Genomic DNA, 25,012 nt, shown 5'->3' with positions numbered 1-25,012 from the left:
TTTCTATATTGTGAAGAACATCAAATTTGTTCCAAATAAGACTTAAGACTTCCAATGATGGCAAACACCAACTCGTGAGGATTTGAATAAATTCAAGTGATAACAATCAAGTAAAGATACTTAGTAGATGTAGAGGTGGTTGGAGAGCATCTCCTCAAAGACAGGTTATTGGTGGACAAATATTTCTTCGTATCAATGATCATTTTATCAATGCATGGGCGTATTGCAACAATCAATCCCTTAAATTCTTATGGAGAACCTCAAGGTTGTCTTTTCCTTTCAAATGGAAAGACATATTGAAAGTCCAAATGAAGTGGATGTAGACAAAGAAGTACCTCAACATAACTTATTACTTGGTTATTTATCAAAGCTAAAAGTTTCAAATTCTCATTTGTAAAAGTGATTTAACTCACTTATTGTAACTAAAGGTTAGGAAGTTGACTTTTTAAGTTATTAACTCTTTGAAATTCACGCAGAAAAGAGTTAGTTATTAACCCAGGAATAAAGTTAGTTACTAAGGTGGTTATTCTGGGAAGCCTATAAATACAAGGCTATTTGTAATGAAGGGGGACTTTTTGACAGAGGGAAAACTTTGCTGGAATTCCAGGAGAAACTTGTAATGACATTTTGATTTGCACTATGTATAGAAAGGATTTTGGACTTGTATATTTCCAAAAGGATAATGAAGGATACGTCTCAGTTCGTGTGTTCTAAACGTATTCATGTGTTATCATTGCCAATTTCTTGTATGTCAAATTGGTAGTCTTTTTATGCATATGTGATTTGTATAATTGATGTGATGATGCACAAGCAACCTTTGGTATCTCAGTTTGAATGTGTCGAAGTATCTTATCTCTGCGTATGTTGAGATTTGTCATTCTTCTTTATCATCATCTCATGGCTAAGCATATTACGTTATAAACTCCCCTTTGTAATTTGTTGCAGTGTTGAGAAATCTCAGTTGATGGTATGTCTATTGTTGGGGTTTTTATCTTTATTTTTCGTTTAAGTTCTATGTTTGATCCTTTATGTACTTTCAGGTTAAAAGTACATGAAAATCCTAAACACCCCTATCATACGAGGGAGCTGCCCCTCTCAAACGCAGAGTAAGATCGCGTTTCACAAAACGATCTTTCCAACTGTTGGAACGTTTGTCACTGCTCATCGGGCAAACGGGGTCAGTTTCAGATAAATGACCACAGTGACAAATCTGTTTACCAACAAGGCATCAATGCATGACAACAGTTTGTATAAAACAATGCTTATGATTATTGCCTATTAACTAAGATAAACTGAAGCCCTTGATCAGCGATTATTATCAATTATTAATAAGTAGTGTTTACTACAAGTCAAGTCAGCAATCCATACCCATAACATGGAGCAGTGTGTAAACAGCAACAAGCTTTATTTAATACCATCGATAGGCAAGAATGGGGTTGTGATTAGCAGCGCTAAAATAACAGGCCATTGATTATAATGAAGAAGCATGAATTAATCAGAGACGATTAAGAATAAAGGAGCTGGTGTTTATTAACAAGGGGTAAGACTCTTAAATAAAGGCATCCCTCTTAAAAGAGACGTCTACCTCCATAAGGAACATGAAGATATAAATTGGAGGAGAAAGAAGGGAGATAAACAAAAGGGAGATAGGAATACAAGACCAAAAAACCAAATGTGATCGGATATTCATAAATAAGTATATATTCAGAAAATCGTCTTATTTATAAGACTTAACAATTTTCTGTGGCATTAAAAGAACGAATGTATTAGGCAGAAAATAAGATATATCAGTCCATTCAAGAGGCAAAGATAGAAGAAAGGAATTCAATAAGCATCAATCAAAGGGATCAGATCTGAGTTACAGATATTCAGGCCATAGAGCTGATAAAGCATAAATACAAGTAATTTGTTACGAGTTATAGTATATTATGCATAAATTATTGTATGCATTAATATAGCTTTATATTCCTTTGAATGTATAAATCATGTATGTATATATCCCATAATCAATCAGATGTAAAGTTGGAGGAAATAAGCTAGGGATATGCAGTTTACTGGTTCCCTGGAACTAAGTAGACCACCCAAGGGATGAAACTTGTCATAGTGGTATGTTCCTGGCGCTTGTGGGCCGAGGGGCAAGTTGTCATAGTTGGATGTGTGCCCTCGGGCTTAGTTGGGCTGAGCAGTTTACTGGCTCCCTTTCGAGTTTTCCTACCGAACTAAACTATGATTGGTTATGGGGTAGTTAGCTAGTGATAATGTTTATCATTTCATATGATATACTTGTTCACCAAGCCATGTATTTGTTCAGTATTTCTTATGTTTCTTAATGATTAAATGAATTTACTCTATTATATTATTGTTATGAATACATCATATTGTTGAAATTGTCAATTTTTGGGCACAAACAGGTCAATCCCAATTTGGGGACATTACAGTGGATGGGATGGCCAGGGAAGGTGACAACAACCTTGTTGCCTACCTTAGCTGAACTTGGGTTGTGCCTGATTGTGCTTGAGAGAACCCATTGACAATTTCATTAAAAAGCACAAAAATGTGGAATTTTGTGATTTTTCACAAGAAGACATGCCACGTGGCGATTTTGTACCCAAACTTCAAACTTATACCCAAACCGACAACTTAGGAAATGATTTATCAAAATGAATCTTGACACATTTATTTTCAACACATTGCAAGATGTATTTGTGCAAACGGTTTGCCTTTCAACGTTGTTTGGTCACTATATTGGTAAGAAATGGCGAGAAAAATCAATGAGGCTCTAAAAGGATACAAGGGCCCAAGTTTTGAGAATGTGTGCAACACCTTATTGGCAAAGGAGGTAAAATTTGTAAAAGATTCATTGTAGCTCAAGAGGAATTCATGGATAAGATAAGGGTTTCCATTGTTTTTGATGGATGGAAGGATGGCAAAAATTGATCTTTGTTCAATGTGATTGTAACGTTCCTTGTAGGGGTAGTGTTTTTGAAAGTAATAGATTGTGAGGTGTAGGTGAAGGATGCATAATTTATTACTGACATCCATTCATGTGGAAGTCATAACAGATATGCAAAAAATAGCAAAGTGTCTAGTTTGTTGGTTGAGGTATGCTATTCACGCATCTTTTGGTTGAGGTCCCTTGTTGTTGATAAATATTTGAGATTTGTTTCTTCCAATATATCAAGTAAATTTGCTTACCATGAGGCTCATTCTAGGTTATCTTTTGTTACCATAGTTAATTTGCTTATGGATGCCCAAACCTTTAGTGAAAGCGTAGAGAAAACCTAAGTTTTTTGAGTAGCAAGAGGGGACGAGAGTTGAGTTGCGAGACTATGACATGTCGCAATCTTGGGTAGTGTTGACGTGTTTTTTATGACTACGTCGAACACAGAATAAAGTTGCCTAACGGTCACTCACTCTCTCTTGATCAAAGTGCGATTGCATGCTAAGATTGCAAGAAGTTCAAACAATCGACTCCAAACGTGACTCAGTTGGCTGATGTGATTGCTAGTAATCCAAGGGGCCTTACGTTTGCATCATTCTTTCACTTCTTTGTTGTGGCTAGAACTCCATCATCGGATATGGCAATTCTGCGATGCTGCTGCTTCAAACGAACTAAAATGAACTGAAAATAAAGGGGGAAAGGGTTTAGAAGGATCTAAATCTACTCCCAAGGGCAGTGATATCAACAGTTAATGCTTCGGTGGACAAATTCCAAATAAACCAAGCTCTGCTTTGCCAAGTTTAACTACAACTTCGCAAGAACCGATGCAATCTTCTGAGGATGATGAAGGATTTTCATATTGAGAAGGTACATTTGAATACCCAACACGGCGCAATCCAAACGACTATTCACAATCGAACTTAGCACAAATTTGGTGGCATAGGCTAACTTTACACTGCAACTTACAATCAACAAGATGCATAAAGTATGAACCATGGAAATTCATCAAACACCATTACATTCTCCATTGAAATCAAAGCACTTTATCTAAAAACTGAGAAAATAAAATTCTACTCTAAGTGAGGAAGGTGAAACCATGCAAGTTTTGAAAAAAATAACTAAGTGGACACCACCAGAGAACAATGTTTCACTGTTATTTTCTCAAAAACTTATCGCAACAATTTCATACAAAGTCTCCCTCCTTTACAAATGAGGGGGTCACCCCTTTATATAGGCCTCAGGCCATGATTACATGCAAAACCCTAATTAGGGTCTCACCCTAGAAGATTCCCCACTCAAGATGCAACAAGGTGGGAATCAGTAATTAATACCTACTAAGCCCATGTGTAATTAATTCAAAAGTACCCAAAATAGCATCCATTGCCCACCTCTTTCAAATTTGTCCAACATGCATTGAATATTCATCCATGCAAAAATCACCCCATTATGTCATAAATGCTCCATCATTTCCACATGCGGCGGCTGCATGCAAAAAGAATCTACCATAAATTCAACATGCAATGTCCGGGTTGCCATTTGGTCAAATATTCCGGCAATGAATGCGCCACCATACTGCCATGTGTTCAATAGATCCTCGCCATACAAGTGGACCCCGTCATCATATATCCGCTCCTGCACATCTAGAATTGTTGGAGAGAATTTGATTCAGGAAGAATTTTCTTGAAGTTTCTTCAACTTTCCTTGCTTGGAGAAGGTTTTCCATCAATTTTCACCATCTCCTATTTTTTAGGAATTTTCCACAAATTAGGGTTTCAAGTCCAGGAGGGAGAGAATTCTCCTACGAATCCAAATCTGTAAAAAAATTGAAATTTGGATGTGATTTGATGCCTGAGAATGGATTTTTCAAGATTTTTCTCGAGGGAAATTTCTTGTTCAGTTCATCCTTGATTCCTTCCTTGCCAAGAAATTTTATCTTCAATTCATTCTTGGGTGTGATTTCTTCCTTGCTTGGAATTCTGTTCTGAAGGAAGGAATTTCCAACACTTGGCCAAATTTTCACCTTTTCCAAGAATTCTGTCCTGAAAGAAGGAATTTCCAACACTTAGTCAATTTTTCCACTTTCCTGGAATTCTGTCCTGAAGGAAGGAATTTCCAACACTTAGCCAAATTTTCACCTTTTCCAAGAATTCTGTCGTGAAGGAAGGAATTTCCATCACTTAGTCAATTTTTCCACTTTCCTGGAATTCTGTCATGAAGGAAGGAATTTCCATTACTTAGCCAAATTTTCACCTTTCTTGGAATTCTTCTTCTTGGGTGCAATTCTTCCGTGAGGAAGGATTTTTTTGAATTTTAAACTTTTCTTCCTGAACCTTGATTTTTTTATGTCTTGCTTCCAACCTTGGGCACAATTTGGAACTGGAGAAGAAATTTTGGAAATTTGTTCCTTGAGGAAGGAATTTTTGTGCTCTTTGAATTCATCATGTCTGCAGGGAGCTTTTGACCAATTTTTTCACACCTCCTATTTTTTTAGGGATTTCTCTAAAATTTAGGACCCGAGTCCAGTAGAGAGAGAAATCTCTCACGATTCCAAATCTGCAAAAATTTTCGGATTCTAATAAGATTTGGTGTCTAAAAATAGATTTGTAAAAAAAAATTCCCAAGGGGATTTCTACTTTTTATTCCTCCTTGACCCTTGGATTTTCATGCCTTAGACAAATTTTTTAATTTTCCAACTTAGGCGTGGAATTCACTTTGTGAAGGAATTCATCATTTCATCCTTGGCCATTTGATTCTTGGAATCATGCTTCTAGCATGGATGGAATTTTGACTCAGAGGAGGAATTCATCAAATCTCTTCACCTTCCCTGACTCCCTCTATTTGGCGCACTCCTGAGGAGTAGGGCGAAATTTTGTGCTTGCCAAGGATTCAATGCATTTCAATGAATTCCAAGGTCACCTCATTCTGGCGCCCTATGACCTTCTTGGGCGGATTTTTGACCTTTTCATGGAATTCACAATATTTTCCATTTTCCATGTTGACCGACCTTTGGCGCCATGCAAATGTCTTGGGCAGATTTTTGCTAGGAGGAAGGAATTTTGACCATGGAGGAATCTTCCTTTATCAGAATATTCTTATACTTTAAGTTATATTTCATATATATTGGCAGGATGTTTGAGAGTGGTTTCGGATCTCTAGGAATTATAATGCAAATTCTAGGTTTTAGAAGATCTTTTAAATCTTCAGACAGTCAAATTTCAGGCCATTTCCGGATCAGGATGACATTTGTGGATTGATGTGAATTTCCAGACTTAGATGATTTTGCATGCTATCCACTTTTGGAATAGGAGTTCCATACTTAACCATTTTTTTGATCCAACTTGTCTACCTTCCGACTCTTCTGGATTTAGAACTGATCTTCAGGAATGTTCAGTCTTTAGCATCTTCAGGGATGAACCTGCCAAAATAGATTTTTCATGCGAACATTATGAAGAGTGGTATTTTTCTTGCCGCTGGATTTCCACAATCCATACAGTGTAGTGAGCTTATCCTGGAGTGTGCACAATGTTATGATCCGCTCACGCGAATGATCAAGACTCCTAAGGGCATTGTTATTGCCTACCTTGCTGAGGATGCTATTGCTGAGGTGTTCAGAATTTCATGCGAAACAGATATGAAGGATGCGACCAAGGATGAATATACAAAAAGATACACCAAGAAGATGGGTGCATGCAAGAATATGATAAACAAAGAGTGGATGATTGAGCCTAGGTCTCATCATTCCAAGGCTCCCAAGACACTCATGTGCATAGACTTCAAAGAGGAGTATAGCGACTTAATATTCCTACTCAACAAAGTGATGGGGATGCCACAGGGAGCAATATTCGATGGATGGATGTTCTATTTCATCCAGGATTGTCTTAGAGGAACATTAGTAAATTGGTCTAAGATTATAAGTGACAATCTGGACTTTCAGCTGAGGAATGTAGAGCAGTCCAAGTCATTCGCCATGACTTCTTACCTGGTATACCTGCTTGCACGGTTTGTTTCATACAAAGGATTGATATGCAAAGGTGAAGTCGAGAATGGGCAAGGACAATTCAGGAGTCATGAGTGCTATCCTCAGATGAGCATGTACATATTGAAGACTATAAGAGAGTGAATGATGCATTCACTATGTACATCACACGGATGCTGCAAGGCGAAATCCACAGAAGATTGTCCAAGGAGGCAACAAAGTTAATAGAGAAATATGGATCGTGGTATATTCAGTTTCCCACTTTCACGTACCGTAGGATTCATGGGTTTCAAGCCTAACCATACAAACTTCCCAGGTATTTGATTGACAGAATGATCTTGTTGGAAGTGGTGAGACAACTTCTAGAGTTTGATGCCATTCAAAGAGAGAAGCATAGGACAGACATGACATTCCCTATTTCAGTTGGGAAGACATCAGAGGTTTGTCAGTCTGCCATAGCCGCCAGCACTGCGAGTGAGGAGCTTGCATTCTACCGATTTGCTACATATAAGAAAAGAGGAAGATTTGATCCAAATAAGAAAGTAGGAAGGATCAGGGGAGAGAAGTTCATTCACAAAGTTGACATAGAAGATTATTGGGCCAACCTGATGGACGAGCAAGCAGTAAAGAGAAGAATGTGGTCCAGAATGTCAGTGGATTTCATGAGGAAGTGTGGACTTTTCCTCATTCTTGATCAAGTGTTAGATAACAGAGATCACACGCATCCACAATATGAGAGTGAAATGAAGAAGGCAATCCTATTGCCTAATTGGTCAGAGTCAGAAGAGATTGACCTAAATGTATTGATGAGAGAGGTCTTGATTTTCTCCCGTGCATGGGTAGATATATAGATGAATAAATTAGTTGATATGGGTGTTCCCTTCACGTATGAAAGGACGAAACTGGAGGAGTCTACTTCCGAGGATGATCAGAGGACTACCAGTGATGTCAGGATTCATGCAGACAAAGAGAGTCAAGCTCCCAAGAGAAGGAAGAACACGCCAGGAGAAGTCAAGGCCAGAGGGAAGAAGATTGAGGAGGTGAAGAAGAAACAAAAGACGATAATTCCTCCACCTATCATTCCTTCACCACCTCTCAGTGTCTCATCAATCAAAGTGATTGAAGTAACAAAGTAGAACAAGGAGACCCAACAATGTTCCAACACAGTGATACTACCAGGGAATATTCAGGAGTTACATCCCACAACGACATCTGCACCTCCAAATGAGAATGATGATTAGCCGAGATCCCCTACTGTCCTTTTGGAAGTTAGTTTGGGAAATGAGGTATACGATTGGACCGGGAATAATCCTGATGATGATGATGATGATGATGATGACGACGATGTTATCTCGGCATTGAGAGGACTTGATCGAGAAATGTGTCTCGACGATGGTATGGAGATGGCCGCTATCCTGAATGGCTGATAAGAAGTATGGAGAAAAGTAAGAAAATGATAGAGGTACAGCCTATTGACGACATTGATGACTACCTAGCTAGGAGTGCTGAGGAGAAAGAACCCAAGAGAGCGGAGATTTTGTCGCACATAGCTAGAGATGAGACAGGAATGCGGATTGCACAGATTGTTGTTCCTATTGCAGGCATGGCAACGAACATTGCTACTCCTATGGATTTCCAGATCAGTTCAGTTGCCCTTGGTCGTACATCCAAAAAGCAAGAATTTCAGGAGGTTGGTGAAAACCTCAAGGCCATTGATGCAAGGTTAGACAGAGAGATTAGGGAGAAAGAAAGGTACAGAGAAGAGAATATCAGACTTAGAGAGTATATTGCAGGGATAAGGCGTGAAAATCCCCTATTGCAGTTGACCATGGAATACATTCACACTATGAGGCAACGAGAGATACACTCTCGGAGGTGGAAAAGTGCATTGAGAATAGAAAAAAGCAGGCAGATGATTTCCTTACTCAGTTTGTCCATGCATATGATAGGACAACATGGCTCATATTTAGAATCCAGTATTTGGAGGGAGTTTGGGAAGAATTTCGGCCTATTCAAGAGAAGACTATTCCACGTCTGCAGGCTTTGAAGAAGATTCCTAATTCCATCTTGGTCAGCGAGAACATTGTGCATAGTGGAGATAGATACGATTCCATGGCTGGTATTGTTCATTAGCCGTGAAGAAATCAACTTATGAGAATGCCCAATTGAGTTGTATGGAGATGGAGGGATTGATTCAGGACATTTAGATGAAGATCCCTGCCTTGATTGAGGAATTATTGGGTGTTGATGTTAGTGATGCTAGTGGTTTACATTTAGCCGAATTAAGAGACAAGATGAAATTTATGTATTTTTGCCAGTTGGACTCTTTGAAGAAGAGTCAGATAGATGACTTGGTCTCTTTGTTGATCCATGATCATAGTTCGCAGAAGCTCATGCCAGATTGGGAGAACACTTTGGATGCTTGCTCGGATTCACTGGATGTGATTCATTTACAACAGGATACCTTGCCTAGCATTTCCATGGAGGAGTCAGATTAAGTATTGGCTAGATTCTTGGAGTATGCTACGAGAGAGAGAGAGATGCAGGGAGGAATCTTCTAGAAGATTCTCTATTTGATGACTAGGTATCTTTTTATTGGGCCATATATAGGTGGCGCCATTTTTGATGTAAACCCTAATTAGGACAATTCTAGGGTTTTGTTGGCATGATCTCGACCATATCAATCTTGGCCATCCATTTTGTAAGAGACTCTATATATGCCTCCTTGTCTCTCATTTTTAAGAGAGTTTTTGTAGAATTGTTGGTATATGTTGCAGCTATTTGAATCATAATCATTGTTCAATTGTTGGTGATTTTGCTCTTCAAGTGTTGTATTTGCATTCATGGTTCTCAATTCCTCCAAGTTAGATTAGAATTTAGATTAGAATTTATTTTCATGTATGTTAGATTGAGTGGAAGATTTGTTGAATTTGTGTGGAATCCTTAGTCCATACCACTATTTTCCACTGGTAAGTGCGCTTTGTGTGGTCAATTGGAGTTTGAGTAAGCATAACTTCAACTATTATGCGTCTGTTGACAAGCATCAACTTGGATGGTGTCTGCGTTTGATGGTAATAGTCTGAAAATCATTAAGTATACCTTAGATGATTGCACTAAGCTTGTGTCAATACCTGATTGTGAGACCTTGCCTGGTTTGATTCCACTAGATCCATTCATCATTTCCTACATTCAGGATTTCCTGAACCCTATTCTTTTTCCCCCTTTTTTTAGTAAGAAGTAAATCCAGAGCGTTATTGATAAATCTTAAGTTGTCAGCACACCTACTTCGCATCTTCATGATAATCCAAACATTTGCGTAAGTCCCCAAGTGAACATAGCGATTCACATCAACCATTGAGTTACCCACTCGTCAAGACCTGACATGTAGAAACCTTGGAATCATTTTAGTTGATCTCATTCTTAGCATCTGAGGTGATTTTGTTCAAGAGAGGGTAAATTACCTTGGTATTTTATTCTGAAATGTTATGTGCATAAAAAACACATCAACACAGTGAAACCTCTAAAGCCTACCGGATTTACATTCCCGGTCAGAAATAGATAGAAGTGAGCATAGATGTTACATTTGAGGAAGATGTTGCATTCAGAAAATCTAAAGGTTCATGCATGGAAATAGATGATGAAGTTCAAGAGACTTCTCAAGACATGGACATTGATCACACTCCTAAGATTCAGAGGGAGTCTACAGAACTTGAAGTGAATAATGATCCAGTTGAGCCTTTGGATCCTACTGATGGGCCTAGACATATTATTGTGAATCGAAAAAGACCTCTTTGGGCAAGAAACGCTATGCAGGAGGCAGACAAGTTCGCAGCCCCTAGAGGCACATTCAGAGAAAGTAGAAGACCTCAGAGATTCTCTATTGCATTGATATGTAATCTTATTGAGACTGAACCTTCCAGTGTTATGGAAGCCTCAAGTCAGCAAGTATGGAAAAATGCTATGGATGAAGAATATCAATCCATTATTAAGAATGATGTTTGGGATATTGTACCCAGACTTGAAGGAAAGTCAATTGTATCTTCCAAGTGGCTATACAAGATTAAGCATGCAGCTGATGGAAGCATTGAGAAATACAAGGCTAGATTTGTGGCATGTGGTTTCTCTCAGAAAGAAGGAATAGACTATGAAGAAACATTTGCTCCAGTTGCTCGCAATACTTCCATCAAGACCATCATTGCCATTGCAGCAGCTAAGGGATAGAAGCTACATCAGATGGATGTGAAGACAACTTTTCTCAATGGTGTAATTGAAGAAGTGGTCTACATTGAGCAACTTGAAGGTTTCATAATTCATGGGAAAGAATCTCATGTATGCAAATTGAAGAAAGCGTTATATGGTCTTAAGCAGGCTCTTCGTGCATGGTATGAAAGGATTGACAAATACTTGGTGAGTTTGGGTTTCTACAAGAATGATGCTGATCCGAATATTTACTTCAAGATAGTCAATGGTGAAGCTTTAATCCTGGTTCTATATGTTGATGGCTTATTTCTTATTGGGGAAGATCATCTCATCCTTAGATGCAAGGAGTTGACTTTAGAATTTGTGATGAAGGACCTAGGACTCATGCATTTCTTTCTAGGTTTGGAAGTGTGGTAGAGGCCTAATGAGATTATTCTGAGTCAAGGAAAATACACCATTGACATCTTGAAGAGATTTGGAATGTGAGATTGCAAGTCTATGTCTACACCGATGGAAACTAACTTGAAGCAATTGAGTGAATCTGCAGATAGTTCAGATCTTGTGGATCCTACTATGTACATACAATTGATTGGATCCTTGATGTATCTAGTTAACACTAGATCGGATATTTGCTATGTAGTGAGTGCACTTAGTCAATTTATGTGTGAACCAAGGCAGATACATCTAGTTGCAGCCAAGCATATCTTGAAATATTCTTCTAGTGTGGATCTGAATCTACAAGGCTTTCTGATTCTGATTGGGTAGGGAGTGTTACTGATCGGAAGAGCACCTCTAGTTGTTGCTTCAATTTGGGAGCTGCTATGATTTCTTGGTGTAGCAGGAAGCAGTCTTCAGTAGCTCTAAGCACAGTTGAGGCAGAATATATTGCAGCATGTGTAGCAACTCAAGAAGCAGTGTGGCTTTGAAATCTCCTTGCAAGATTGTTTGGACAATCATTGGAGCCAACTATTATTCATTGTGACAATCAAAGCTGTGTGAAGCTATCTGTCAATCCAGTGTTCCATGACAAAACAAAACATGTTGAGATCCAATATCATTTCATTAGAGATATGGTACAGAGGAAAACTGTTTAGTTGAGATATATTTGTACTGATGAATAGACGACTGACATTCTCACCAAGCCCCTTGCCAAAGTGAAGTTTGTGCATTTTCGAGACAAGCTTGGAGTTGTGGAGAATGAAGCACTTGCTGAGAGGGAGTCTCAGCATCAGTGATTTCATGAGATGTACTTTAATGCATTCTTCTTTGTGAGGGAGAAGTTTGAGGTGCAAGCCCTTGTTAATTCATTCTTCTTTGTGAGAGAGAAGTTTGAGGTGAAAGTCCTTGTTCCACCCTATGGGAGTAGCCATGGTGGATGTCATGTTGAGAGACTCCATGACTTAGCACTTGTGTTTATTCACCCTCTAAGAGTAGCCATGGTGGATGTCATGTTGAGAGACTCCATGACTTAGCACTTGTGTTTATTCACCCTCTGGGAGTAGCCATGGTGAACGTCATGATGAGATGACTACATCACGTTGAGTGATTCCGTGATGAGCACTTGTGTTCATTTGCATTTCCATTTATGGGGGTAGCCATGATGGACCCACACTCTGGGAGTAGCCATGGTGGATATCACTACAGAGATCGAGAAGGATTCCTCCCTAGCTAAGAGGGAGTGTTAACGATAATGTAGCTGTGGCCAGATTCCTTCAGGACGACATAGTCAATACAAATGTCTAATTGGCCTATCGGCCTTAGACATTTATAGAACCGATTTAAATATGTATTAAATATGCAAATGTAATTATGAATCTTTATATGTATATTAGCATAACCGATTTGCTTAATATCAATTAACCAATGGGCCGACTTGGAAGTCCGCCACCTCTTTTATTGGGTTGTGATGTTTTGGAGAGTGCCGACCCTTGGTGAAGGGGCACCTCCAGTAAGTATAAAGGAAGATCGAATCTTCCTCCGTTGGCGATGAATTGATATACAATCTGCAGATCGAATACTTCCTTCAGCAGACCGAATACATCTTTCAGCAGTCTGAATTCACTCTACAGCAGATCATATTCCTTCATCAGGAGATTGCACATTATATTCTAGTTAGATTGAAGAAGATAATTCATCCTTTGACAGTTCGTGTATCTTACAGCAGTTCGGATTGCATATACAGCAGTCTAGGGTGATTCGATCTATTAATATAACTTCAAGGAGTGAAGCATTCTTGTAAAGACATACCTATACTTGATAAATACAATCAGAAATTTTTTGTTGCTGGGTTTTTTATCTTAAAGTTGGAAGGTTTTCCTATGGTATATGCTGTGCAAATTTTTGTAAATTGTTTTATATCTGCATTGTTCAACAATGTCTAGTTTTATCTATACCCACTATATAATTGAAATGGAATTGCAAAATTAGCTGTTTTCTCTAGTTATACAACTACTACTTTGTTTTTTAAGCTCCCAAGTTTTGCTTGAGTATTAATTGAATTCCATTTACACTTTTGCCGTGCCATGTTGATGCATGTCTGTCCAATGGCATACATGGTTTTGGATATCTTTTGCAGCTTGACCATAACTCAGCACTTTTTCTAAAGTATTACAAATTTAAATAGTCTTTGCAAGGATGTTAATTGCTTATTGTTAATTTTATGTCAATTTTTGATATGCAAATACTTGGGTATCCATGTTTTGTGGGTTTGTATCAGCTGCTCTGTTTCCACACATTGGTGACTACATACTATATAATATATGAAAAAAGTGTTTTTCTTTCTTTTAAATTTCAAGTTGGTTTTTTGTTTTTTCACAAACTCAACCTGCAAGTTTCAGTGGACTAATGAATCTTCACTGTTGGTTGAGTGTAATGTCCCCTATTTATAGGCTGTCAATTCTATTAGAATATTTAATTATATTTTAGTCACTTATATTTAGTTCTTTTATTAATGGTCATTTAGCTTTTTAGTTCGTTAAGTGAAACTATTGCTTCTTTTATAAGAACGCATAGTTTGCTTTTTAGATTTGAGCTTTTGAGCTTTATTTAGCGCTTTAAGCATTTTAGCTTCATGTTGAAGCTTTAGATTAACGGTTCGTTCTTTTTAGAATATCATCTTGTAATTCCTTTATATACGGTTGTATATTCGTAATTAATTATTCAATTATCATTCAAATATTTTTCAGATCCCCGAAGGGAAACATACATTACTACCTACCATGTTACAGTAGTTACGAATTAATGACTAGGATTGCTCATAGTATAGTTAGGCATTGTCCTTATTCAGGCCTAATCTTAATCCCCTTCTAATTTCTAATCGTGGATGGGAGACTTGCTTGTCTAGGGTGCGATGATACCATCTTCCTAATGCAGCCCAATTACCGGAACCTCAGTCCATTCACCCTGGGGGTCCGCAGCCCAGATTTCAGGATCACGAGTTCTTTCATCCTTGGGGCTCATCTATCATGAGATGGTTTTACTCCGCCTCTCCCTAACAGCATCACAACACTCCTCAGGAAAACGGAATCAGAACTGGTTAAGGCACAGGTCTGTAAATAGGTCAATATCTTGTTGTACTATGTCAGACATATCTGATATTTATCTTATTATTATTAACAGTCTTGAAACACTAATTCAACAACTTAGATGCTTATTGTAATTATAAAAGGAACAATAGTATTATTGTTCAGATCAAAACAACATATCAGTGTCTGTCCAAGGCAGAAAGTATCAGTTGTTTGTACTCCAATGGAATCTCCAGTTCGGTTCAGACTCAAGCCTGATTCTTAGTTGATATCTTTGCATACTATGAGCATATATATAGTCATAAATAAATGAAATTAGACATAACCGATACATATTGCTGTCTATGTTAATATTACTACTAAATTCTGCATAAGGACACTATTTGGCTTCATATATTAAGCATACATATTACGCACATCCCCATGCATACCACCAAGAACAAGATGTTACAGCCTGTAATTTAACAACAGTTCTGATCTGATCTGATCAATGGTGATGTCGTTGGATGCTTTGATTCCTTTCCTTTATATCTCTCAATGTGAGGGAGAGGTCACACCTCTTCATCATGTTTCCCCTTTGGCAAGAGACACACCCTTTCACCATTAACACCCTTTGAAAGAGTGCAGTTCTTCATTATTTCTGCCCTTTGAAAGAGACACAACCTTTCACAATCAGATCTGCATTTCTGATTCCCCAAATAATCCCCCCTCAAATGAGGTTCTCTTCTTCCTTTTATATCTCATGTTTGAGGGAGTCACAACTTTTCATTTCATGTCTTTTGACCATTCATTAATTTAGTTAAATTTTAATTATATGTAGTTAATACTTTTATATTTTAATTTTATTATTATTATTTATTATTAAATTCTATTTAAAAGTGGGGATATTACAGTCCGACCCACCCAAGATTGGTTGTCCTGAAGCAATGATCATGGAGTGTTCAAAATGACTTCCAATATGAAATGTCTTTGGAAATACACATGGAATAAACATGCTGGAAACATATCAGGCATCATCCAAACAGGAAGCATACACATAAAAACACGGAGCATACACACAAATACATGTATTGTTAGATTCCTTCTTATTGACTAGAATGATTCATTTATTCATGTTTTCCCTACAAGATGGCAGGATCAAAGCTCTGATACCAATTGTAATGCCTCCTATTTTTAGGCTGTCAATTCCCAAAAGGAAACATACATTACTACCTACCATGTTACAGTAGTTACGAATTAATGACTAGGATTGCTCATAGTACAGTTAGGCATTGTTCTTATTCAGGCTTAATCTTAATCCCCTTCTAATTTCTAATCCTGGATGGGAGACTTGCTTGTCTAGGGCGTGATGATACCATCTCCCTAATGCAGCCCAGATTACCAGAACCTCGTTCCATTCACCCTTGGGGCCCACAGCCCAGATTTCAGAATCATGAGTTCTTTCACCCTCGGGGCTCATCTATCACGAGATGGTTTTATGCCACCTCTCCCTAACAGCATCGCAACACTCAGGAAAAAGGAATCAGAACTGGTTAAGGCATAGGTGTGTAAATAGGCCAATATCTTCTTGTACTATGTTAATGTCTGAATACTTAAAGATTTCAGACATATCTGATATTTATCTTATTATTTTTGTCTAACAGTCGTGAAACACTAATTCAACAACTTAGATGCTTATTGTAATTATAAAAGGAACAAGAGTGTTATTGTTCAGATCAGGTTCAGATCAGAACAACATATCAGTCAATGTCCAAGGCAGAAAGTATCAGCTGTTTGTACTCCAATGGAATCTCCAGTTTTGTTCAGACTCAAGCCTGATTCTTAGTTGATATCTTTGTGTACCATGAGCATATATATTCATACATAAATGAAATTAGACATAACCGATACATATTGCAGTCTATATTAATATTACTACTAAGTTCTGTATAAGGACATTATTTGCCTTCATATATTAAGCATCCATATTAAGCACATCCCCATGCATACCACCAAGAACAAGATGTTACTGCCTGTAACTTAACAACAGTTCTGATTTGATCTGATCTGATTGATGGTGATGTCATTGGATGCTTTGATTCCTTTCTTTTATATCTCTCAATGTGAGGGAGAGGTCACACCTGTTCATCATGTTTGCCCTTTGGCAACAGATACACCCTTTGAAAGAGTGCAACTCTTCATTATTTCTGCTGTTTGAAAGGGACACAACCTTTCACAATCAAATCTGCACTTTTAATTTAAATCAGATCTGCACTTCTGATTCCCCAAATTACCCCCCCTTAAATGAGGTTCTCTTCTCCCTTTTATATCTCATGTTTGAGGGAGTCGCAGCGTTTCATTTCATGTCTTTTGACTATTCATTAATTTAATTAAATTTTAACTATAGTTAATTATATTCGTTTATATTTTGATTTAATTTTTTATATTTTAGTTTTATTATTATAATTTATTATTAAATTCTATTTCAAAATGGGGACATTACATTGAGTCTCTGAGTTGAGGCTGCAGACTCTGCAAGTCCTTGCTGAATGTGGTTCTGCAAGTCCTTGCTGAGTCTCAAAACTATGGATAATCAAAGACATTTTCAAAACCCTTACACTGTTGTTATCCCCTTTGGAAGTTGAAACTGGGCAACATGTAAGATGGAAAGGAAAAGAATGGAAGATAGATCAAAATGTTATTGTAAGAAAGCACACCATACATTTTGAAATGCTTTTTTTATTTCAAACTGACTGACTACTCAAGATAGTCTACACAAATGAACACGTGGACTCACTGCAAATAACTGCCACAATAAAAATTCTAATATTGGTCTTGTAACTGCAAATCTTATATTTGATAGTTTTTTCCGTCATGTTTTTGTTGTAATTTTTAGTTCTTCATCAATACTGCCGACTTTTATCCTTTGACATATTTATTTCTTATTTTGGGTATATCCATACATTCTTTCCTTGTGGATGCTTGTAATACTTTACTTCGCATTGATTAGAGGAATGATTTTAAAATCCTTATAATAATAGCCGTTTGATCATTGGGGTTTTCTATTGTATTGTATTGAATATGCAATAAAGTCTGGCTCTCGGATAAATTCACTTTATGCTTTATGAACTTTAGTACGCTTCTTGTGAGGCTATATTTCTTACATCTTACCTTATATTATTCCAAATGTATTTCAGCTGCCTTATCTTGTTGCCAAACAATTTATCTACCTTCAGCCATTCTTACTTCACTTGTACAGCTCTTGGAGATTGTTATCCTCTGAGGTTTTGACATCTTCATTTCTATATTTTTTTTTGAAATCTTCTGTTAAACTGTCGAGGCACAAAAACACAGCTTTTTTTTTCTTGGTCTAATGCTGCATCTAGAATTCACTAGAATAGTTATATAAAACTATGCTGCATCTGGAATTCACTAGAATAGTTATATAAAACTATGCTGTATCTGGAATTCACTAGAATAGTTATATAAAACTTTGAGGCATCTGGAATTCACTAGAATAATTATAAAACTAAGTGTGAACTGCATTTTATTCATGATTGTCTTCTAAAGTCTAATGCTGCATCTAGAATTCACTAGAATAGTTATATAAAACTATGCTGCATCTGGAATTTACTAGAATAGTTATATAAAACTTTGAGGCATCTGGAATTCACTAGAATAATTATAAAACTAAGTGTGAACTGCATTTTATTCATGATTGTCTTCTAAAGTCTTCTGCATGTGACAGGTAGGATTGCCAACCGCAGAAGCACAACGACAAGCAGAGTGGAGGGCCCATGCTACAGAGAGTTTAGCAGAGTTTTCCAAAGGATATGAGTCGGCAAAATCAACTTCTAGACATTCAAAAGTTATTGGTCCTTGTTTACCTCGGAGCTGAAACTCTATGTAGAAGATGCAGATTCTGATGGGATTTAGATTTAGGGGAAATTTAAATTTCTTGTTCAATATGTTCAAATACCCAACAATTATAACTCAACAAACTACGGTAAACTCCGTGTATATTTGCATGGTCTTTATGCACTATTTTTGTTGCCCTTTGATGTAACCCGACAAAATGTGTCACTTCTTACCGTATTGGCCAGCTTCATCCTCATTTCATATTGATATATCTTAGGTTTGTTTGTTCTGAACACGGGTAATATCCAAGTCGAGAAAATCCTTTCTATTTGGCTATAGCCATCACAACTGTACTTGCGCTATTGAAAGCTACGCCATAATTTGAAGCCTGATTCATATTTTTTTCTCTTCACAATGGGAACTTTATTTAAGTGGACAAATATTGCAGATAATTTGAAGAATGCAGCCAGCTTTAATCATATACTTTTGCATTTTGGTAAGAACAAAAGGTTATTTAACTTATTTTAGCTTCTTTGGTAGAAACATCTGCAGCAAATTATTTAGCTTTGAGGTATGTGGTTTAAAACTCTATTTCTTATTTTCACTATCAAATCTGCTGCTTGTGAAAATCAGTTTGATCTACCTCGCATGTCTAAAAGATTTCAAAGAACATGAATGACCATTAGAGTTGGACACAGACCCTTCCTATGAACTGGTCAATTCAATCTGCCAGAAGAGTAAGTAGGAGAGAAATGATTGGTTCATGATATAAATCAGATGTTCTCCCAAGTAGATTGAGATTAAACAAGCTACAACACAATGAATTGCATCTGAAATTCCTAGAGGCAAACGTTAGGCATTTCATGAGCATTAGGCACTGTAGCTAGCAGTGGATATGGCCAAGGGTCTTCCTGTATGTTTTTGTATTTAAGCTTGGATGATGTTGGCAAACATTTAAGTGCAGAGGTGATGAATTTTCTTGTTTTATGTTTTCATGGTGCTGGCAAACAGATAGTTGCTGAGGTAATGGAAGATATATTTGTTCCAAATGTAAGGTCAAATTTTGAAAGGGAAGTCATATAGATGATGTGGGATCTGTGTTATTTATGCCTTCAAAATTGTATGAGTTTATTTATGAAAGCCAACCAATAATAGAAGAAATATGCTTTATTGTTTATGTACAATGTCTAGTTGCTACTTTCATAATTATTTTGTAATGGTGCAAAAGTAACCCTGCAAAGGGAAGAACTATGTTCTCTTGAGAGCCAATTTCACAACATACATTCAAATATCTCTTACTAGCGAAACTGGTGAAAATATCTAATTATAGAAATGGAAAGAGCAAATGATAGGGAGTCTTCGGTTTAAATCTAAGCGTCTTGGTTAAGGATGGCAGCGCGGCATGTAGACGTCGATGCAAAGCGCTGTAGTCTCGTACAAACCTCAAATAGAAAACTCAGAAGACAAAAAATATAACAGTGTGTTTCAGATGACCTGCAAAACCTAGGAGTTATAAATGTAATAGCAAATATAGAAATAAAAGAATAAAATAAATAACAAGGTTTAAGGGATTGAATGAGAGGAACACAATCAATAAATACAACAAACCTCCGTGTGGTTGAATGCTTTCAAGAAACTAGCACACATACAGAAGAGGAAAAATGTATGGGGCTGTTTGGAGACTTGCCTCAGTCAAGTCCCTATTTTGGTGTTTCCACCTCCATGATAGCTAGATAGATAGATAGATCAAAAGATAAATAGATTGAATGATAAAATGATCAGATAGACAGGGGGTGCGAAAAATCCCAAGATGCTCAAAGATAACTAAAAAGATATTACCAGATAGGCTTGAGAAAGCCAAGAGAGCTAAGAAGATTGTTGTGAGATCTTGAGAGTGCTGTAACAAACTAGAGATTGTTGTAGCAAGTGGGAGGGATATTTCTTGAGAGAACCAAGGGAGAGATGGATGAAGGAATTAGAGATATTTTGTTTAGAATCTAGAGAGCTTGAATGGAGAGAAAAGATGGATTTAAAAGAGAGAAGAGGAGGGAAAAATAGGGTTGTCGAGTCGTTTCCATCGACCAAGAGAGGTGACAAGAAATGCACAAAACCAACATTTGAACGTTAAGATGTCGCAGGACGAATGTGTAGCGCGTAGATGCTTGTGCGATGCGCTAGTGTCTAGACGAATCACACTAAAAAATGACTAGTGGCAAGAGAAACATGCGATTTATGCAAAACTGAAGCTTAAAGGTAGGTGCTAGAAAGGGTGTTATGAGCCTCCTGGGAGGGAAAAGGCTGATGCAAGGGTTGAAATGAGCCTACTCAAATGCTATGGAAATGGACACTAAAGTGGCTACAAAAGTGTAGGTGGAATTGCAAAAGGGTATGCAATTTTCGACTTTACATTTTGCCTCCACTTTAGTGGGCTTATGGATAAATATGAATATGCATGCTAAATGAGACCTACTAAACATAAGTAATATCATGATGCCAAAAAGATATTGTAGAGGAAGTAGATAAATCTTTGAGCCAAGGAAGCATGTCCCCAAGTTGAAGACCTACAAGACAAATGCATTAGATAGAAAAATCTGCACTGGACAAGGTTAGAGAGTGAAAATTCCCAAGACGATGGGGTTAGATCATGATAAACATATAGATATACAGATAAGAACATGGATAGCACACACATGAAAGCACATAGCAAACTAAAATGTTTGAGTTAGCTAAGTGAAAGAGACCTTGATGCAAAAGGTTGTCTCAGTACTATGCATCATCCCCAAAATAACTACAAACAACGTATAGAGGAATTCTAAAAAGGAGAGAAGAATGCAAGGATCAATTGCTTCAAGGAAAAATGCACCCAAAAGTTAGAGAAGCAACCAATATCGAAGAGATAATACATGACTTAGACACTAGTTTGCTCTGTAGCTAGTAGTCATGTAGATGGTAGTGATTAAAAAGAGAGATCACAGTCTAGCAAGTTGTGTTATGCCAGTTGATCAAATATTAGTAGCACCAACCTCGCTGTGAAGAAAAGCCAACACCAAAAGATAAGTAGAATGAACCTTGCTATGAAGGAAAGTCACTACCAAAAGATAAGTAGAACCAACCTTGCTATGAAGGAATGCCTAGTAGAACCAACTTCACTTGTGGAAGAGAGCCACTATTGATAGAGATAAATAGATGCTATATAGGACCAACCTCACTATGGAGGGAGGCCACTATAGATAAGATCAATTTTGTTAAGAGCCACAAAGGGTAAAGATAGATAGTCACCACAACAGGCAACAAATAGATAGTCACCACAACGGGTGAGAGATAGACATGCACCATTGCGGGTGTAAAAGAGACACATCATAAGAATGTATAAAAGAGTGGAATATGTAAAAGGATAGGACAAAGGTAAACCTCGATATCAGTTGTTGTGCAAAGAAGAAGAAGAAGGTGTATCAATAGATGAGGAATTAATGTCACCTGATTGGTGAAGTTGTTGTATCTTTTTCGTCATGGAGTTACATTCACTTGTGGAATGACCAAGCACTTGATGGTATGCACATAAAGAATGTTTTGTTTTATCATCCTTATGAAACTTCTTATGCGTAGGAGGAAGAGTAATCAAGTGGGCTTTAAGAAGCCTCAACAAAATAAACTCTTGACTAGATAAAGGATGAGGAGAAGGAAGCAAGCCTTTCCCTTGTGGAGAAAAGTTTGACTGCTCACAAGAAGAAGACAAAAACATGAGACAATGGAGGGGATGAAGACAAAGGAGAAGCTTTGTAACCTAAATCTATTGTAAAAGAGCATAGTTTCGATTCCAAAGGGATTTTAACTCCTTGACCCATGCACCCAAGACCATTTCCTTTGTATCCATACTTGGAAGCAATATTGAATCTTGGACCATAACATGATTTCAACTTCTCCAAAGGGGGAGGATCACCTTTAATGGTATAGCCAATGGTGTTCACATGGTCTTGCGATACAGAAGAATAACCATCTTTGATAGTGGGTGTGAATGATACTTTTGGAATGCTAAGGTGGATAGGGTTGACTTTATATTCTCTAATGAAGGAGGTTGTAAAGTCTAAGGAACCCCATTCATCACCAAGAAATGCATTTGATTGAGAAGAAGATGAATTTGAAGGTGTAGGAGTAGACTTAGACCTTTCTACTTTAGGAGGATCTTCTTTAGGGACAACCTTGTCATGGGTTTCCTCTTTAGGAGGGTCCATGGGAATAGTTGTTGGCATATTAGAAGATAAAGGTGGAATATAGTTCCTAAAGGTAGGTGTAACCAAAGCATGACTAGCTATTGTGATTTGACATAAGTGCATAGCGTCAAGACCAACCTTGATTGTAACTACCTGATTGTTAGCAACAAACTTAATAGAACCATGAAGGGTAGAACTAATTGCTCCTAAAGCATGAATCAAAGGTCTACCCAAGAGAAGATTATATGGTAAAGGCCCTGGCATAGCATACACCAGGGTTGGAATAGTAACTAGCCCAATCTTTATAGGCAAAATAACAATGTCTAAAGTGGTTTTACCAGTATAATCAAAACCACAGATGAACAAAAAAGATGCAGCAAGAGAATTTGAATCCACTTTGATTTCGGGCAATAGATCTAGACTACAAACATTGAGTGCTAAGCCAGTATCAATGAGAGTTCGTCTAATGCCGAAACCATTAACATAAGCTATTATCATTAATGGATCTGCTTGATTATTTACTTTGGAGGCGGGAGTTAATGTGGATAGAATATAATATTCGGTGAATCCGCACGAATATGATCTATCAATGCATTCATATCCGAAAGCCTAGCAGAAGAAGGCATTAAGATCTTCTGAAGAGCTTCTTGAAGCATACCTTGATAAACTGGAGTAGTTTGAAGCAAATCCCACATTGAGATCTTAGCGGGAGTAACATGAAGTTGCTTAATAAGATCATAATCACTAGGTTGCTTAATTGAAGGCTTAGGTGCTTGAGGAAGATTTGGTTGAGAAGGCCTCTTAGGTTTGCTAGGGGCAACAGAGACAACAATAACATTTACAGACTCAACACAACTTGTAGAAGGAACTTGCTTAACATTGACCTGTAGGAGATTAGATGTGAGATGAGATTCATTAGTCACTAATGCATCAATTCTTGAAGAGAGTGCATTGGAATGAAGACAAGGTAGAGTAATATTGAGAAAAGTATCAATTATTTCATCCTCTTGCAACAAAATATCCTCTGAGACAGAAGAATTTTTACTAGAAGGATCAAAGACAAAGTGACAAAGGCAAAGCCAAGTCACCATCACATGCATGAAAAGGAACATTGTTAGTACTATGAATAAAACTAGAAACTAAATTAATAAAAGATGATAACAAATGCATTTTGAAAGTAGTAAACCAAAATTAAGAAACAATGCATAAAGAAGTCGGCCGAAGGTCGACGCATCATTTAACAATTAATACCATGGAATGGGTTCGAGGAAGCGGCTCAATTTTTTTTTGGAAGAAGGGGAAAGATTAGAATTGTCCTTTTTTTAAAAGGGGGGGGATTGAATAATTGAAGGAATGATAAAGAATGCTTTTAAAATAATATAGAAGAAGTGTTCACATCGGATTCACCAAAATGTAATGGTGCAAAAGTAACCCTGGAAAGGGATGAACTATGTTCCCTTGAGAGCCAATTTCATAACATACATTTAGGTATCTCCAACTAGTGAAAATGGATAATATATCTAATTACAAAAATGGAAGGAGCAAACGATAGGGAGTCTTCAGTCTGAATCTAAGTGTATCAATCAAGGACGCCAATATGACGCGTTGTAGTTTCGTACGAACCGCAAATAGAAAACTCAAAAGACATAGAAGACCTAACTCTATGTTCAAATGACATGCGAAACCTAGGAGTTAGAAATGTAATAGCAAATATAAAAATAAAAGACTAAAATAAATAACAAGATTTAAGGGATTGAATGAGAGGAACAAAATCAATAAATACAACAAAACTCTTTGCGGTTGAATGCCTTCAAGAAACCTGCACACATATAGAAGAGGAAAAATGTTTGGGGCTGTTTGGAGACTTGCCTCAGTCAAGTCCCTGTTTTGGTGTTTCCACCTCCATAGCAGCCATATAGATAGATAGATCAAAAGATAAATAGATAGAATGATAAAATGATCAAATAGATAGGGGATGTTATAAATCCAAGATGCTTAAAGACAGATAACTAAAAAGATATTACCAGATAGGCTTGAGAAAGCCAAGAGAGCTAAGAAGATTATCATGAGATCTTGAGAGTGCTGTAGCAAACTAGAGACTACTGTAGCAAGCAAGAGAGAGCAAGAGAAAGTTGTGAGAGCCCAAAGAATGAGATATTTCTTGAGAGAACCAAGAGAGAGTTGGATGAAAGAACTAGAGATATTGTGTCTAGAATCTAGAGAGCTTGAATGGAGAGAAAAGATGGATTTAAAAGAGAGAAAAGGAGGGAAAAAGAGGGTTTCCGAGCCATTTAGAAGATTTTGAGCTATTTCCACCAAGATA

At 37.3% G+C, this 25,012-nt stretch overlaps 1 protein-coding gene across 1 annotated transcript in view; it reads left to right on the top strand.

Annotated features, from left to right (window-relative positions):
• The window catches only part of LOC131061653 (uncharacterized), a 55,272-nt gene extending 36,393 nt beyond the window's left edge, over positions 1-18,879 (top strand). Inside the window, exon 7 of the mRNA XM_057995450.2 lies at positions 18,369-18,879. Coding sequence (XP_057851433.1) covers positions 18,369-18,518 — 150 coding nt within the window. The 3' untranslated portion in view covers positions 18,519-18,879. The remainder of the gene's footprint in view (positions 1-18,368) is intronic.
• Positions 18,880-25,012: the final 6,133 nt, after the last annotated feature.

The sequence above is a fragment of the Cryptomeria japonica genome, chromosome 7, assembly GCF_030272615.1.
Source record: "Cryptomeria japonica chromosome 7, Sugi_1.0, whole genome shotgun sequence".
Lineage (NCBI taxonomy): Eukaryota > Viridiplantae > Streptophyta > Pinopsida > Cupressales > Cupressaceae > Cryptomeria > Cryptomeria japonica.
The sequence above is the reverse complement of the archived record's forward strand: the minus strand, read 5'-3'. Positions and strand labels throughout refer to the sequence as shown.